General features: G+C 40.7%; 3 protein-coding genes across 4 annotated transcripts; 1 reads left to right on the top strand and 2 right to left on the bottom strand.

Annotated features, from left to right (window-relative positions):
- The first annotated feature begins 280 nt into the window (after nucleotides 1-280).
- On the top strand, nucleotides 281-1376 carry lepa (leptin a). Its single transcript, XM_083973338.1, has 2 exons — nucleotides 281-465; nucleotides 558-1376. Exons 1-2 carry the CDS (start codon nucleotides 316-318, stop codon nucleotides 891-893), a joined length of 486 nt encoding a protein of 161 aa, XP_083829464.1. The 5' UTR covers nucleotides 281-315; the 3' UTR covers nucleotides 894-1376.
- Nucleotides 1377-1792: 416 nt separating this feature from the next.
- rbm28 (RNA binding motif protein 28) lies at nucleotides 1793-10320 on the bottom strand. Of its 2 annotated transcripts, none has more exons than XM_083974501.1 (20): nucleotides 9959-10320; nucleotides 9304-9450; nucleotides 9113-9216; nucleotides 8927-9002; nucleotides 8727-8819; nucleotides 8535-8606; nucleotides 8330-8435; nucleotides 7996-8240; nucleotides 7833-7899; nucleotides 7053-7162; nucleotides 6889-6962; nucleotides 6635-6770; nucleotides 6149-6213; nucleotides 5880-6038; nucleotides 5530-5679; nucleotides 5320-5394; nucleotides 5104-5221; nucleotides 4725-4863; nucleotides 3782-3899; nucleotides 1793-2196 (listed from the first exon to the last, which is right to left on the bottom strand). In XM_083974501.1, exons 1-20 carry the CDS (start codon nucleotides 10074-10076, stop codon nucleotides 2059-2061), a joined length of 2310 nt encoding a protein of 769 aa, XP_083830627.1. In that variant the 5' UTR covers nucleotides 10077-10320; the 3' UTR covers nucleotides 1793-2058. The 2 variants fall into 2 exon arrangements, with proteins under 2 accessions (XP_083830627.1, XP_083830626.1); XM_083974500.1 differs by having other exon boundaries at nucleotides 1793-2199.
- A 2855-nt stretch (nucleotides 10321-13175) lies between these two features.
- LOC310987152 (transmembrane protein 53) lies at nucleotides 13176-16512 on the bottom strand (the record flags this gene model as incomplete). The annotated part of the gene is made up of 4 exons (XM_083973335.1): nucleotides 16444-16512; nucleotides 15654-15942; nucleotides 14758-15004; nucleotides 13176-13537 (listed from the first exon to the last, which is right to left on the bottom strand). Exons 2-4 carry the CDS (start codon nucleotides 15894-15896, stop codon nucleotides 13176-13178), a joined length of 852 nt encoding a protein of 283 aa, XP_083829461.1. The 5' UTR covers nucleotides 15897-15942; nucleotides 16444-16512.
- Between the last annotated feature and the right edge of the window lie 415 nt (nucleotides 16513-16927).

Consider the following 16927-nt stretch of genomic DNA (forward strand, 5'->3'; position numbering starts at 1 on the left):
AGAGCCAGTGATCTTTGTACCATTTACACAGCACAGAAATTCACAGGTGTCTACAAATATTTGCTGACATAATCAAACATAGTGAGTAAATTACTGGAAGTAAGGATGTTGATAAGTATAAACTGATGACACATTGATATGAAATCATGTCTGCTGTCTAAGAGAGATGACACAGTGGTGAAACAGCAGATCAAAGATGGAGCTGTAGAAAAAATATTAAAAGGCAGACTCACCTGCACAATATCTGATCATCTTTAACTCCATCCTCCTCCCAGGCAAACAGTGCTACTCTCAAATCTGTACAACTCTGGGAATATGGACTACACTCTGGCTCTGCTGTTTTCTCTGCTGCAAGCTTTAAGTCTGTGCACAGCTGCTCCAGTGGCACCTGAAGCACTGAAGATGAGAGCAAAAGTGAAAGGGATGGCTGAGCAGCTGATCATCAGGCTGGACAAAGACTTCCAGGTAATATTTGAAGCTCTGTTTATGGTGACAGAATGTAAAATACAGTGCGTTAAGTGCTTTGTGGCTGAATTGTGTCGTTCCTTTTGCTGCAGATCCCGCCGTCTTTCACACTAAGTGCACCTGCTGATGAATTAGCTGGACCTGCCTCCATAATTACCATCTTGGACGGTTACAACGGCCTGATCCCAGACAATTTGATCAGGGTCACCCAGGTCAAGTCTGAAATCTCTTCGTTGACGGGTTACATCAGTCAGTGGAGATGGAGGCACTGCGGCGAGCAGGGGCCAAAACCTTTGTTGTCTGGACCACTACAAAAGTTAGAGAGTCAAAAAGACTACACCCTCACGGTGGGCATCGAAGCTCTCATGAGAGTGAAAGAATTCCTCAATCTGGTGTTGAAAAACCTAGATCAGCTTGAGACTTGCTAAAAAAAACAAACACCTTGACCAGAATTTGTATTTTAATGGCCTGATTCTCTGGCTACTCAGCATTTTCCCTGGCCATGTTGAACGTGGCCAGGGAATGTGTTTTGAATGAAATGTATTCTTAAACATGCACTTATTTATATACATATATATTTATTTATCTACTAAACTCAGAAAATATGCATTTTGTAACAAATTTTGTTCTCTCATTGGCATGTCTGCAGCAAGTGTTTCCACATGAATGTTTGTATGCAATCTCTAGCATACTTTGCACATAAGAGGGAAATAAGCTGCGTATAGGCTTGTGTTGTGAAGTGTGGGGAAAAGAAAAGAAATATTAAGCTGAATGGGCTCTGTTAAGAAGCATCACAGCAAAAAGTGATGTCAGGTCTGAAATGTCCTGAAAACCTGCCAAGAATAACAAATGTGTTTGCATGTGAACTAGGGCAAACAAAAAAGTTAAAACTTTATTTTCAGTGCAATATGAGCAGCTTTTCCTCAATGGCTATGTATTGGTAAATATTTTGTATATTTTTGTACCATTGACGATACTTTTTTAATTATTGGGTTTTAAACTATGAATAAATATTTAACAAACTAAGTTTCTTTTCTATGCAAGTTTGTCAGTGTTATGTAATGAGTGAAAGAGTGAAAGTGAAGACGCCTCCACAACATGGTCAATATTGAATGTTGTTATTGGATGTCCTGTTCTTCACCTACTCATATATTCAGGCTGACTGGAAGTGATTCTGCAGCGCTAGTATCAAACAAACTAAACAAAAAAAGTGGAGTGGACGATAACAACCATCATTGTGAACTGACACATCTTTGAATCCTGCAACAAATAAGGATTTAATACAAAAATGTAAAGATTAACAATAAAACACAAATTCCGAGTGTTCTTTTGTAAATTTTCTTAAAAAGACAGAGTTTGTTTTCCTGGTAATTAACAAACATTGGAAGTAAAATTGTTTGGAATACGGATTAGGACTTAACAGGAACATGATGGGGGGTTAAGTGACTGTAGAGTACATAGGTATCACATACTCTATAATCTGACACAATAGAACTATTGTTTTTAATTGAAAACCTCATGATGTTAAATATCAAGCCTTAACAATTTCTCCCTCACACACACAAGAATACAAATATACAGTGCACACTTGTATTAGCTATTAAACCACTTGTTTCTTTTGATGCTGGTGTTCTTGTCACTGTTACCCATCAGTTTCTTCTTGTACTGCTCCACCAGGCTGTCAAATCGGTCCCCATCCCTTCTCTTGAATTGTTTCTTTGCTGCTTTAACCTGCTGGGGAAAATAACACAAGTAAGTAAAAGACAGTTATGAAGTGGAACAGGAAAACACTGATGAAGTGTCACAGCACTGACAGAAGTTAAGCAGCACAGCAAAGATTAGTGCCCAAAGCACTAGGTGTGTGATCTCTTCAGACCACAGCCTGAAACATATACCCCTTTCCCACTAGTCAAAAAACCTGTTTAAACCCGCTAACAATCGGCTTTTGGTGGCAGTGGGAAAGGCGCACCGAGCCGCGTTGACCCGGTCAAACGACTCGGCAAGCGACGCGGGTTAAAATTAATTACTCGGCTCGGCTCTGATCGGCTTGCAGTGGGAACGCCAGACCCGGGTCAACCCGCTAATTTACGTGATGACGCTGAGCGTTACGTGCTGCCACGTCATCGCGCCGGTCGTGTCTCATATCACGTACCAAAACAAAGCTCTGCTCTCATTCGAGACTGGGATCAAAAGATCAACACTGACCAAAAAACGATTGAAAAAAAGAAATAAGCGACAGTCTGTTTAACTGACGTGTTGTGCCACAGACGCAGTCCTCCGCAGGTGACTTGCTTTTCTCTCTTGAAAAACACTCTCTTGCTCTGTTTCTAGTTTCAGCTTTTGTATTTTATGACCATTAGCTATCACCCTATACAGTTGAAGAGATGCTTCGACCTCGAAAAGGGAAAGAAAGAAAGAAAGAAAGAAAGAAAGAAGATTCCTCACTTCACCATCTGTAAACACAGCTCAGATCAGGTTTGTGAGTTGTCAGGATGTCAACCACCGCAGAGTTTGTTAAAAGAAGGAAAAGAAGGAATCTGAAGATTTTCTTTTTAATTGCTCCTGTTTTGCAGTAGTTCTGTCTGTCCCCACATCGCCACAGCAGCGATGAACGGGAGCGGATTGATCTTATGCTGGTAAGGCCATTTACATCCCACAAAACTACAATTTTTTTCCACAGACAGCATCAGATGTCTATTCAAACATACACCGAGGGATTTGTTAACTTCAAGCAAGCGGACATGTTTGTAAACGGAGCTGTAATACAAAGTCTTGGGAAGTCTCGCGTGAGAGACAAGTTGAGGGCTAACTATCAAATATACTAAACCGTCTTTATAACTATGTTTACAGGTCGTCTGAAGCTCTTCCATTTGTTTTATCAACAAAGGAATATCAATGTTGGAATGTTCTCAAATAATTTCAATGCCGCCTTTCAGTCGACATCTCGTCAGGTGTATTGTGGTACCTCTACTATGTCACTTGGGGGTGCCAAAACAGGAACATTTTGTATTTTATATAAAAACTATTAGAAAGCATGAAAGCCCATTTTGTGCATCACTTTCAAAACATGTTTAAATCCAGTACATTTCTGTGTCAGTTCTGAATAAATAAATAACTAGCAATCAGACTGTCTGCAGCAGCGGTGGGGTTCTTTTTGATTAAGTCCTGTTGACTCATCTCAGCCTTGAGTTTTTAAGACGACAACTGACAGAGTTGCTGCTTTTAATAGTTTCTTATAAATCAGTGCCTTGACAGAATATGAATCTGACCCCAGATCACAAATACGCATGTACAACAGTATATATAATATACAAACCTGCTGTTTTCTGGGCTGTGTGGGCTTCTGGATGTGTTGTCTTTGGCGCTCTCTACTGTTGGATCCAGGTGCCGCTTTCTTGGGTGGTGGAGCTTTCTGCTTTCCTTTATCACGCATCCTGTAAAAGACAACAGCAAATTATAGCTGCTGCGCAGCGATCGGTCGGGTCCGGGCTACTTTTGGGCAAATTTAGGCAATTCTGAGCAACAAACAGGAGAATAGGAAGACAGGACAGTTGACCTTATAATGTTCAATTTGCATCAGTTGAGGCTCGAACCCACAACCTCTGGAGCCAAAGACCTTTGTCTATCACACTGAGCTAATTGACAAGTGGCAGTTCAACAGTGGCTTCACAAATTGAGTAAGCCATTCACTGTCGTGCAGGCAGATTTGAAACCACAGTAAAAAGAAAAATCAGTTTTTGAGGTAAAATAATGATATGTATTTGTTAAACATCTACTGTGACTCTAAGATGTTAGGAGCCTTTGCATATGGTCCAGTCCAAGCTATTTGGATTTTTAAATTTAGAGGCTTGCTGTGTCACAGGCTTGCTGTGACATGTGCCCCCCCTAGGAGGAGGGGGCACATGTCCTTGGAGTTGAGTGAATCTGGCATGGGTTTGGATGTTTCTGCAGAGTTTGGTGAGTTTTCGCCCATGGGAAGTATGACTTCCTTGGAAGAAGAAGAAAGAAGAAGAAGAAGAAGAATTCCTCGGAATACAATAGTGTCCTGGCAGCGTAGCTGCCCGGACACTAATGACGTTAACAGTGAAAATATTTTTTTGATCCTTTTTTTTTTTTTTTAAGAAACATTTGTCTATTTTTTTTTTTTTTAATAAAAATTGACTTACATTCATCTTCAAAATGTCAGTGTTACACACAGAGTGACACGGAGCATGCAGTTAACCACAAGAGAACAATCAAAGTAATTGATAAAACCGCACCTGATCTTCGGTCCCCGGTGAGAAGGCAGCGGCAGAATCTTCCTTCGTTTCTTTCCGTTCTCCAGGTCTATGTGTTCGACCTCAGGGTTTGTCTGGAAGCCGGAAAAGTTTCTGCCTTTTTTCTGGTTTTGGGGAGGAGCTGACGAACCCAGCACAGAAATGGACAGAGATTAATTTAACAAAAAAAAGAAGCATGTAAATGGTAACAGCACAAATAAAAGACCTGACAGTGTGCCATGTTTCTCCTTACTTTTTAAATGGTTATGAGAAGCATAGGGAATAACATCACCTATCTCATAATCAAATGCTGGCGTGTCCAGAACAACAGGAATCCTGTCTTGAAAACCTCATAACCAACTGCCTAATAATATCTTCATACCTCTTTCCTTCCCTGTCAACTCTGTTGACGACTGTGCTTTTCCTGGACCTTTCTTAAATCCTGCTCCATCTCCAGCTGCTCGGGACTGAGGTTTTGCTCCGTCTTTTCCTGGAAATTGCTGCAAAAACAATCACACAGGATACCTTGAATTAATTTTTTTTTTATTTGAGCAAGAACTCTACATGACAAGTGTGATTAAACTCGACAGAAACATACCTTGCTATTTTGATTTCGCATTTCCTTTATTTTCAGTTTCCTCGTATCCTCCAGGGAGAACTCGACGATAGGTCTCTGTAGGAAGATCGGTCCAGGAAAGGAAAACAAAGTGAACACATTTTTGTATTAAATGTTTTTGATTTAGAACAAAGCTCTTTTGAAAAACTCTGATAAAGATTTCAGCTCTCTAGCACTGACGCAAAAAAGTACCTTGTGTGTCCCAAACATATCAGGGTTGTTGTTGAGGTATCGAAGTGTGCTGAGAGCATGTTCGTGTTCCTGGAACTGGACGAAGCCGTAGCCTAATGACTGTCCCATTGACTGTCCCTTCTGTGGCTTCTTGTCATACATCACCCGACACTGAGAGGAGATTTGAGGACAAACAAGCATGAACAGACAGCAACACCCCCTACTGGACAGAACAGTGTAAGGTTTTTAATTCTAATAAATGCCAAACTCAAAACTATTCCCAGGGATGTTTTATAAAACTACAATAAAATAATCATCTATTTGCACAGCAGTATTCAAAGGTATGTCTCCATCATAGCATGATTTCTCACCTCTGTCATGCGGACTCCTTTGACGGTCTTAAAGCCCTGAAGGCAGAGCGCTCTGAGTTTCTTAACGTCCACTGACTTTGGCAGGTTATGGACACATAGGCGATTCTTTGACACAAACACATTAATGTCCCGAAGCTTGGCTCTCTTAGCTTCTTCAAACTGAGGGAAATAGACAACAACAAAATACATGAGTTGAATCGGGGTTCATTTGAGACATGGCTCAGTGTCTTTCAAGAGTAACGCATGATGTAGATGAAAAATGAACTCACTCTGGTTCTTTTGACCATGTCGGCTTCAGGCACGCCCTCTGCAGCCTTGGTCCCAGCACGGATTACTGCAGAAGAGAATAACAAACAGTGTAAGAACAAGAACTGACCCAGAATTCATTCATTCAGAAATTTTATTTAATAGGATAAACCCCTTGAGAGGAATCCTCTCGTTTTCGAGGGGGTCCTAATATACATTACAAACCAAAAAGAGACAAGACACAATCAACAATCTACAAACATACAGCAACAAGGACAATCAGAATCAGTTCAGCAAAGGAGTCAGACAACTAAACCTATTCCATATTCACACAAACATGGCTTACATCACAAATGGAAATACCTTGGTTCACAGTTTCATGAGGAGTGTTAAATCAAATCTGCATTAAACCTTCAATCAAATAACTGTGTGAGACCAAAGAGTCACAAGAAAAGACGAGTTGGAAAACAAAGGAGGAGAAAACAGGAGTGTGACAAGAGTTTACTCACATCCCTCTCTGGCCAGGTACAGGTTCCTGCTGCCCGTCTCTACTTTCACCTTGTCGACCTTCAGTTTAACAGCATCCTCTCTGCTCACTGCTGCCACAATCAACAGCTTTCTTCCGTCTACGCGGATGCCCCCAGTCTGCATCAAACACCCCCGTGTTACAACTCATTGCACAGAACACAAAAAACACAAGATGTCCCACCATAAAAAAGGAAAACACAGGGAATATTTATGATTAAATGGCTCTGCATGTTACCTCTGCCTCGTCCTGTGATGCAGCTATGCATTTGTCTGCGCCCTCTTTAGTTTTAAACTGAGCAAATGCACAACCTGGAAAAAACAAACAAACCCAAACTGACTTAATTAATCAGCCCCTTTCCTAAAACAGAAGAGTGTTTCAGTCGAGCACCGCTCACTGACCCTTTGAATGTTCTGTGTCTGGGTGGACAACGATCTTTATGTAGTTCAGCTCCCCGTACTTTAGGAGAGCTTCCTCAAGACCCTCCTCCTCTGTGTCAAAGGACAGGTTCCTGAAATAAACAAAGATGGCGATTAATTAACAAGGATGAAGTCGAGTGAGAGAAACAACAGCAGCTTAAAGACCCACTCCCGTGAAAATCGTGTTTTTTGAAGCTTTTCACATGTTCCTGTGGCATTTTTCTTGTGTTAGAGGACATATCAGCAGAAAAGGAAGTGCAAAATTGCATTTCTGAGTTTTTCTGCCTTCAAACTGCTGTGAACCAATGGCAGACGCAAACTGGCAGTTTCAGGGAGACTGGAGTTGAGGGTGTCACAGCTCCAGGGGAGGGCACTAGTGCTACAAGCTCCCGCCCCGCTCTGCATCTGGCTCAGAGGTGAAAGGCTTCACAGCTCGGTGTAACTGTCATGGTATAGCAAGTATAGCTCACCTGGTAGAGCAGCTTGCACTGTAAGCAAGGACTATGTTCCAGTCTGGGATCGAATCCCAGTGTGTAGTTTTACGCTAAACACGCTGAATCTGTAATTGTACAATGTCCAGCTGTCAGCAACCGGGGGGTGGGGTGCGAGGAGGTGGCTGGGCGGGTGCAAAACAGCGCAGTCTCCGCCCACCCCCCAGAGGTGCATTGCTAATGTGCATGGCTAATGAGCTGGTTTTAAAATGGCCGAAAAGGGTCGCGGGAGTGGGACTTTAATGATTAAGTCGGGACAAGAGTTGCTCACCTGATGAAAATCGTTCGGCCCTCCTTCACATCTGAAGGGAGAAGTTTCTTTGAGGATTTCTTTCGGGCTAGAGTAAAACGCAGATGGCAACCCAGGTCAGAAACAATGTCTTCATGAGAGAAAGTATTTAGGTAAAAGGCAAAAACATCAACTCAGTTTATACCCGTTTCTCCTTCTTCGTCATCCTCATCTTCATCTTCATCCTGGCTGTCATCCAGATCATCATCCTCAAGGCTACTCTCGTTATCATCATCATCATCATCATCATCATCATCATCAACGTCGTCCTCCTCCTCCTCGTCATCCTCACTATCTTGCTCCATACTACCATTTTCGTCTTCGTCATCGTCGTCATCATCCTCCTCCTCCTCCTCGTCCACCTGCTGCACAGCTGGTTTTGAACCGACTCTGTGGATACAAAATGAACAGTAAACTTAACCTGTGGATAAAACCTTGTGGCACATTAACAGAACTGTTTATTCATTTGGGGTTCACACTTTTTCTTTGCAGGCGCTGCTTGTTTTTTCATTTCATTTTTCCCTTCAGTGTCACTTTCTGAGTCGGATTCTTGTCCAGCTGCCTCTTTTGTAGTCGTATTTTTTCCTGCGGAGGTAAACAAATCATTGTTAACATTTCTTCTGATGATTTTAATAAGACACAAAGTGTTCTCTTTTCATTTTCAAGGTAGTTGATAAACCTTACCTGCACTCGAGGGCGGCTGTGTGGCAGTGAACTTGTCCTTGGGTATGGCCCAGTCGACGGCTACCTGCCGACCTGTGAGTAACAGTAACGTTTAAATATAAGCTCTAGATTAAAGTTTGTTTCGCAAAGTGGGATGACAACAACAAACTGTAATCCTCACACAACAGTAACTAAAGTGTTCCAGGCACTAACCTTTGATCTCCTTCAGGTTCATAGCATTTAGCGCTTTCGCTGCCTCCGGCACATTTTTAAGCTTGACAAATGCAAATCCTCGCATCTTCCCATCTGTAGAAAAAAAAAGAACAATTAACAGAATGAATAAAGGAAGATCGTGACATCACAATTCAAAATCTTGCTCTATGTGGTAATAAGAGTTAAAACATTTTCTTCACCGGGTTTTAGGGGAATTTGGGCCTCAAGGACTGTTCCAAACTGAGAAAACACCTCCTTCAGATCGTCCTCTGAGCACTGGAGCACAAAACACCAAAATGTCAGGCAACATGCATCCTCTATGTTCTCATCGGATAACTGTTAAGTCATGGTGGTGAGTGTGCCTGCCGATATCTGATGACCTGTACCTTGAAACTGAGGTTCCTTATGATGAGTCTTGATTTCTGTGTATTCTTTGTGCCCTTGGGTTTATGCTCATTCTCTTTAGGTGCTGCAGGTGCCTCCTCGGACGCTGAATGAAAGACGTGATCAATCAAGGTTATCAAGTAGACACAGTTGAAGACAGCTGATAACTTTGAGGACAAGTCTTCATACTCACTTCCTTTCTTTTTGACTGTTATTTTCTTCTTTGCTACCGCCAGAAAAACCCTCTGTCCGTCGTATTCTCGTATTTCTTTCAGGGCTGTCTTTGCATCCTCCTCCATGGAGTATGTCACATAGCCAAATCCCCGACATGTTTCTGTGCCTGGTTTACAAACCACAATCAATTATTTAATAAATAAATTACTTAACTATTCAAAACTGAGTTTAAACATGTACAGACTTAAGTTTCCCCTCCTGCCCTCTGGCAGGACATACAGAAGCCTCAAATTAAGCACCAACAGACACAAAAACTGTTTCTACCCCTGGGCTGTCAGACTCATCAACCAGAGCAACTGCACATAAACTCTGCACTTTACCAACAGTGTGCAATATTTATTCATAGGCTCCTATTTACGATATGTCAATATGTCACTTATGTTTATTTTCTTCTTTGATTATGTCCTTTTTTACACTGAAAAGACGTAGCACTGCTAATTTCGTTACATTTTGTTGTTTTGCAATGACATTAAAGGCTCAGTGTCTGTCAGTAGCCTATGATCTATCTCTACTACAACTTGTCTCTGTGGTAGGCTACAACTAGCTACAGCAAGTCATGTGCTTGCCTTGGTTTAGTGCACATACGTTCCCACATAAATGAGTGTCGACTTTACCTTTCTCTTTGACCACGAAGCACTGTTTTAATGGACCAACTTCAGAGAATATTTCCTCCAGGCGCTGGTTTGAAGCCGTGGCCGGCAGAGAGCGAACAAATATGGTCTGAGCAGGCATGGCTCCGTGCTGCCGAGCTAACTTAGCGTTAGCACGATAATGTTGTTAGCCTGTCCGGCTGCGTAGTAGTAAGACACGTGTTATTTGTTATTAATTTGTTATCAATCCAGCATTAGAAATCGATGTTGAATTATTCGATAGCAAACGAGTGAGCGGGATGAGCGCGTGTCACCGTTTACATTGCACGCAGTTAGCAGTCGGGTTTAATCGCATGTTTACATATGTGCGCAGACATCTTAGAAGAAGGAAGGCACCGGAAGTGGTCACTTCTATGGCTCAACAGCAGGGATGTTGACGATGGCGCCGCCTGTGGCCTCGGAGGTGTTAGATCTGGTTACAGCAGCTTCTTTACATACATTCAGATTAGAAAAAGAAAAATATGATACACAAGAACAATTCAACTTCAACTTTATTTCATTATATAATGCAATTAGTTTTGCAGTAGAAAAGAACAGAAACATAAAATGACACATGGCCTACCCTATAACAAACACATAGAATAGCAGGAATGGTGATCAGCCGTGCACAACCACAGATCAACAACAGAAAGATGGATAACAGAAGTACAATAAACACTTACATAAATAACAAGTGTAAGAAAACTGCATGCTTATTGCTTGAGTCTCAGCCCTGGGAGAGCTCTGTCAGGTTAGAGTTAGCTGACTCCTCCCCTTACCATAGTTTCAGATAGAGATGGCAGCGAGGATAAAATAATGCTTGAACAACAATGGGTGGGTGGCGTCTGACAGGATGCTTCTGGCTTTCCTCTCTGTCTGCTGAACAGGTCAGAGAGTGTGCCCTGCTGTAGGCTACTTTAAAATAAGATCATTACAGGTTCAAAAGACTAATTTCCACTATACACCAACGTCTGAAGGGTGACAAAACGCAAGACTGGGAGGATTAACATAATATATAATAAATAAATGGAATAAATGCAGCCTGCGACCCTATAAAAATATACAAAATAAAATATAAACTTTATTATTATAAGGAAGAGAAGGAAGTACAGTTCATAAAGGGCTCTTGTTGAAGTGTGACATGACACCTAGCAGGGATGAAGTATTTCTTGTTCTTTGTCACAATGGGGCTTAGGTTTACCCCCCCACCCACACACACACACACACACACAGAGGCAACAGGCACAGAGCCAACAACTCGCAGAAGCATTTTTCACTTTTCTATGACAGAGAGAGAAAAAACACAACTCCATAAAGTTGTTCCCATATTTACTTCCAAACAACAGAAAAGGCACAAGAAAATATCAACACAGAATTGTTTCTGGAATATAATTGCAGATAGAAATGCATCATAAGTTTAAGTTAAAGATACAAAGCATTACAATATGAAAGACATTGCTTCATGTTCAAAAACTATTTTCAAGAGACACTGTGGAGGTTAACTGGTGTAGTGTAACAGACATAGACATGGCTCATTAAACATGTAAATAACAACATAACTAACTGGTTATCAGTGTGATGTAACTGTATGGTGAAAGACACCAGTGTCTAAAGGAGCCATAGAAACTGGATAGGTTAGTATTATCAAATTATTGTTGTTCAGCAGGATCAAAAAACACATAAACGGTTAAATGACATATGGAGGAAGAAATTCTTCAAGGCACTTGTCAACAATTGAAACAATCAATTGTCGCTAGAGATTTTTTCATAAATAATATATAACAATGTGTGATGTGTGCTTTGGTATGCACAGTGGCTCATTTTTTCTGTTTCACAAAATAACCATTGTATTACACTAGAAATCTCCTCTGGCTATACACACAGGAAACTGGAATGTGAAATGGTTTGGATGCAACATTCAGTGAAAAGAAATGATAGTTACACAGTCAGAGGTTTCATTTGCCTGTGTTCACTGTCACAGTGCAAACATGAGACATGTAAATCGACTTCTGTAACATGCAATTTGTTCAAAGCAGCAATTTACTTCCTGAGATGAGAGTACAATCAACCATCTGTAAACAAAATTAAAGGTTTTGGTGAAGAGTTTGCCCTGAACATCCTAACATCTGTTCGTATCTGTTCGTTCATGAGCAGTGATTGCTGTGGTGCCACTCGACCACTCTTTTTGAGTTTCTACAAATCAGGTCAATGAGTCATAAACTTTAAAAAGTCTTCAAGCTATATTTGCACAAAAAAAGACACAACTGCAGTACTCTGTGTGCCAAGTTCTTCCTAAAAACACACAATTTAAGTAAGAACAAAGGTGGTCTACTTTGTGGGTTGTATCAATGAAGTCTAGTTTTTTTGCAAACCCCCCCCCCCCCCCAAAAAAAAAACCCAACAACTATATGACAGATTAAAACTCAAGTGTGCAGGGTGCGTTCAGATATAAACAACATGATTCTGACCACAGGGGTTTATCTGACTTCAAGCAGTCAGTGGATGACTGTGTTGATGAAGTTTGCTGAGACAATGAGATGGTCTGTCTAAGTTCAACTCCAGTTTTATCTGGTTCTGTACAGTCGCAATCATATATATATATTTTACACTCAAACAGATCAGTACTATGTAAGCTTTTTACATGTTGAATATATTCTCAGTAAATTGTGTTGTGTGTTATATGCATGTGCTCTAAAAACACAGCCTTGCCTTAGTTCACAATGCCTGGAGCAAATGTGCGTGTGGCTTGTATCTCAGTTTGCATCTTTCCACCGACATTCATCTCTAAAAATATCTCTGAACTGGATAATGAGCAACAGTATTCAACACATTTGCTTTGGAAATTAGGGCTTGGTAAGTAGTTCAGAATCTCTTTGTGTTTTGTTTCCTCACAAAGACACTATGTCTATCATATCACTAATAAAAAAGCTGAAATGGATAGTTGGTAGTTGATTAAACTATTCAAACAAAAATCCCATCACAGGTAGCTAATAACTGCAGTTGAACTAAGTTAAATGAGAAATAAATTCTTTTTTTTCTCCCCATCACTTTAGCAAAGTTGAATTAAAATAAACAGAGCTGAGAGAGTCACCTGTATTTATTTTTATGTAGTGCCCAATGACCTAAAAAAAAACATTTAAAGTTAAAGACCAACAACAAGAAAAGCCAGGCTGATATGGCATTAGGTTGTAATGAAACCATCCTACATTTTGGCCTTCAGTGGAGTGATGTGAAGTGAACTGAGGAATGAGTCGAGGGTGCTCAGATACTCCAGTGGGTGCCTCTTTAGGTGACCTGCATGCGTTGAATCCTCCCACTTCTTCGCTGTTACGTTTATCCCATTCTTCTGCCAATAACTGATCAAATCCTCCGTTGCTCTGGTGTCGCTTAATGGATCATTCTCGCAAAAGAAGAACAGTGCAGGAGCAGGGATGGGAGTGTTCCAAAACACATCGATGCTTGTGTTAAAGTAGTCCACTGTTTGGTGTTTAAACATGCTAAAGTACAGCATGCTTACCTTTTTGACCAGTGTCGCAAAACGAGGAAACACAGTCTTACCTAAACCTGGACAGAAAGGAGAAAATCACATGTCAGTGTCTTGTTTGTGTAAGTTGTCCTTGTATTGTGTCCTTAGTTTGTCCTTGGATTAGGTGACATCAGGTAAATTGGGCCATCAGGTAAAATGAGCCAGTTAAGGTTTGAGCCTCCTAGCTTTTTAAGTTTTAACAGGCAATGGCTGTAAATGATTTCAAATTGTTGCTACAACTGTACTTGACAAAAAACAATAGATTTGAGTGGTCTCTGGTTGCTGTTGTGGGTGGGACAATGCTTTATATCCAGCCTGCTGAGGAGAAGTGTGCGAAAAGTGGCCTGGCAAACAAATTTCACTTGAAACTGATAAGGTTGATAACTCCGTAAAAAAACAGATCTACAATAAAAAAAATTGATTTATAATACACATTGTGATTCCCCCCATTGGATAGAATGCAAAATTCTTGCTAAGCTTACTTATTTTTAATTTAAATGCATTTTTTGTGGGTGGCTCAATTTACCTTAATGCATCATGGTAAATTGAGCCATGCATTTCAGCTAAAATGGGCAACATACAAAACACAGTCTTACACTGAAGTTACACAGAAATTGAGGGTGCAAAACATGTTCAAAGTTAGATATATATCCAAGGTTGGTCAGTGCCACTCATGGCGCCATTAGCACTGTGGGGTAAAAAATGGCATCTATAATGCCACACACACACATACACACACAGTAAAAGAGCCTATAACATAGTCAGTTAACAAAGAGCATAGCAACAACATGATCATGTAATTTTAAAATGCATTTTTAGATTAAGAAATGTCTTCAACCTCTTATGTATTCACTGTTAATGTTAAGTTTAGTGTTGTAGTTTAGTAGTAGTGTCAATTAATTATTAAAATTTAAATGATTTCTGCTAAAATTACTGTGTTGTTCTCTCTTGGCCCAATTTAACTGAACGGCTGGCCCATTTTACCTGAACCTTCATCGTACCTCGAGAGGGAATATCCCGATACTTTAACTCTCATAATTCCAAAATAATTATACTTTTTAATTTTTTTTTCACACAGTAACATTTAAGAGACCTATGTCGATTTTTAAAAATATCAATGGATTTCATGCATAGCGTTTTTGATGGTCTTATTAATCGTTTACCAAAAAGTGGCCCATTTTACCTGACTTCACCCTATATCTTTGATGTTAAACACTAAATAAATAAGCTAAAATAAAAATAAAAACACTGAACTCACCTATGGCCATTGTCTCCAGAGAGCCCACCACCAAGCTATCAAAGACTTGACCTTTGATCCTCTTTGAGAGCGACTGATGTGTCTGTCTCTTCTGGGACACGTGCACCAGCAGTTGACAAAATGTGTAGCCACCGATAGAGAAAGCATGGATGAGTAGTGGGCGGGATGCGAAGCGTTCTGTCTGGAGCAAATCTACCAGACGCTGTCCATGATCCAGACCCCAGCGAGGCCACAGGAACTCTTGCACCTTGCGTGTGGAATAAACAGAAAGTTGAATCCCTGTCAGACTTTAAGGAAGTGTAGTAGCTTTAGCCTATAAAATTAAAGGGATGCTCCATAATTTTTGTTGTTGTTAATGTTGTTATTGCTACTGTGTTTGTGGTTGATGTTGCTGCTTTTTTTCTGATTTTTTGTCCTTCTTTATGGTTTGGTTTTACTGTTGATCATGTTTATTTGTTTGCAAATGTGGATTTGTAGCAATGATTTTGATTTTGTGAAAATAAAAATACAGTAGGCTACAGTAGGCTATATAAAAAAAGGGATCCTCCAAATATAGCCTATAGGTTGGAGTTAAATGTAGGCCTACTCACTGGACTCTCTGGTCTCCGTGGTTAATAATTCACTCTTATCTTGCATAGGCCTACACAAAGTAGGCTATAGGACTACTGTCAAAAACAAATTTCCCAATATATAGGAACACATCTGTAGCTGACTAAGTAAAGGAGAAACCACATCGATGCTGTTAAAATGTTAAATGCTGATAAAAAACAACAACAACAACAACAACAACAAAGCTGCGTCAGTCATGGTGAAGTTACCTTAATTTCAATTCTGAGTGTGATGTCAAGAACTGACTATGCTCAATATCTTATTTTGTATTCATACTGTCCTCTTACCTCACTCTCCACCACCAGCACGTCAAAGCCGGTGCGGAAGTAGATCTCACAGTACTTGTTCACAGTTTGGGGGCGCGATCCCAACCACGGCAGCATCAACACGAGCGGTTTGCCGTCTCCAGAGACGTCGGCGTGGCGTGATCCAGAGGCTGGTGGAGACGCTAATTCATTCATGTAGAAAGTCACATTCTTACTGAGGCGGTGGGCTGTGATCCCCCTGCTCAGGGCCGTCCTACCCAACATAGCTGCTGCTGCTGCTGCTGCTGCTGCTGCAAGGAGGCTCAAGTGTCTACAGGAGTAAAGAGGAAACAGGGTGGAATGAATGAAACAATGGACGCGACAACGACAAAACGAGCAGCATTTTAGTTTTGAGGTTTTTTTGTGCTGTCCTAACATCAGACGACGAGCATTAACCATGGATGTATTGGCATTAACCCTCCATGCTAACGCTAAATCTACGTTATTGTTGCTCCACATTAGCAACGCGTTGTAAAACACACTATAACAACGCTGTGTTTACAAAGTCGAGCTCACAGACAGATTGAATCTGCTTTGGGTGAACGTATGTTTTAAACATGACATTAAACACACCTTTACCAGTGAGATAATGACGACCTTTGCTAGCCCACTTAAGAAGGATTAACGTTACATCACCGTGCTCTGAGATCATAATGCACAGACAGCACGAACACAGCGATATATAAAATAAACATAAACTTTAACTGAGCGTTAGGTCAGTCTTTACATTGTTCATGATTAATGTTACAATTAAATGCTCAAGCCCCCTTACTTTTATTGTGTCTGTCCGGCCCTGGATTAGTGGCGGTGGTGTTAACACATCGTTGGACATGAGTCCTTTGCCCACACATGTTGTGAAACTTGTTGACAGAAACTCCCTCTGTTTTTTCTTGATCTGTCCTCAGTTGCAGCTCAGGCGTAATGCTGCCCTCCTTCGGTTACAGACTGCCAGTAAATCAAATGAGCCTAGGTAGGCTGATGCAAAAGTGTCAACAGTAAGACAAGTGGGGAATGAAATGATCTCCAAAAGGCATTACGTTACAGATGACACATTCCCTTTACATTTTAAAGAAAATGATTTTTATTTTTATTTTCATCTTTTACATTTTCAAAATGACAGAAAAGGAAAAGGGCCTGCATATCCCTAGCACCCCCTTTGGAAACTAACACAGCTGTAAATAGTAGCCTATAGCTTGTCCGATAACTGATGCCTTATAGATCCCGAAAAGGATCTATCTATCTATCTATCTATCTAT

The sequence above is a fragment of the Trachurus trachurus genome (assembly GCF_905171665.1).
Source record: "Trachurus trachurus genome assembly, chromosome: 6".
Taxonomy (NCBI): domain Eukaryota; kingdom Metazoa; phylum Chordata; class Actinopteri; order Carangiformes; family Carangidae; genus Trachurus; species Trachurus trachurus.